Source organism: Gavialis gangeticus, unplaced genomic scaffold, assembly GCF_001723915.1.
Source record: "Gavialis gangeticus isolate Ggan-Ray unplaced genomic scaffold, GavGan_comp1, whole genome shotgun sequence".
NCBI classification, from domain to species: Eukaryota; Metazoa; Chordata; order Crocodylia; family Gavialidae; genus Gavialis; species Gavialis gangeticus.
Window position 1 is genome coordinate 26,513,389 of NW_017728997.1, and position 930 is coordinate 26,514,318.

The following is a 930-nucleotide window of genomic DNA, read 5'->3' on the forward strand; positions in this document are numbered from 1 at the left end:
AGGCTTTTGGGTTTAAAAACCTGAGGCTGAGGAAGTCTCTGACTGCCTGTCTTGCACACATACCACCCCCAGCCTCTGGTGTCTTTAGATTCATTCCATCCAGGAAGAGCAGATACCAACTGCAGAAACTTCCTCAGCCTGACAAAGGGTTTCTGAACGTGAAAGCTTAATAATTTTTTTCCCCCCAACTATTTAAGTTGGTCTAACAAAAGATATCTGATTCACCCAAAGAACCTTGTCTGCCTATGTCCTTAGACCAACACGGCTACAACCTACACCACTCTAAAGTGGAGAAACATATTCATGGGTAGCTGATAAATTAATGATATTTTATTGCAACAATAATTCCTATCAGTCCACATGAAACTTTTGTGGCAATATTGTCTCTGGTTTGTTATTAGGTTAAGATTTGCTATGGTTGTTAAACACTACAATTTCTTTTATTTCTTTTAAATACTTTTATCTCCATAGACATTGTTATGATTACAGCTAGGAGAACGGTATATCCTTTGTAGGTGGGCATGTTCGAATTAGTCTCTTTTACCTCACTAGTTACATTTAATTTTTTGGCCTGAAGTTTAGAATTTTCAGCTTGAAGTACCAAATGGCTGTCAAAAATCACCGTTTTGCACCTGTTGTATAGATGTCTAATAGAAGTGGAGTGTTGGTTATAGCTGTGTTGGTCTAAGGAAGTGGACAGATTCTCTTGACCCAATCAGTTGCCATCAATCCTTCAAACTGCATTTCGGGGGAATATATTCTAAGGTGAATGATAGAAGGTAAGTGACATACTCTTCTTTACTCTTTATATACAAATCTATTAAGTAACCTTAACAGACTAGAGAAAAGATATTGACCTATATCTTTGGACCTATATCTGTTGGACCTATATTGTTGGACCTAGTGCTGGCCACGGGTGATGACCTGGTG

The 930-nt window shown here is 38.2% G+C and overlaps 1 protein-coding gene across 1 annotated transcript in view; it reads left to right on the plus strand.

Moving 5' to 3' along the window:
- The first annotated feature begins 717 nt into the window (after nt 1–717).
- ARHGEF3 (Rho guanine nucleotide exchange factor 3) overlaps nt 718–930 on the plus strand; it is a 348,570-nt gene continuing 348,357 nt past the window's right edge. The window contains exon 1 of the mRNA XM_019504995.1: nt 718–779. Coding sequence (XP_019360540.1) covers nt 770–779 — 10 coding nt within the window. The 5' untranslated portion in view covers nt 718–769. The remainder of the gene's footprint in view (nt 780–930) is intronic.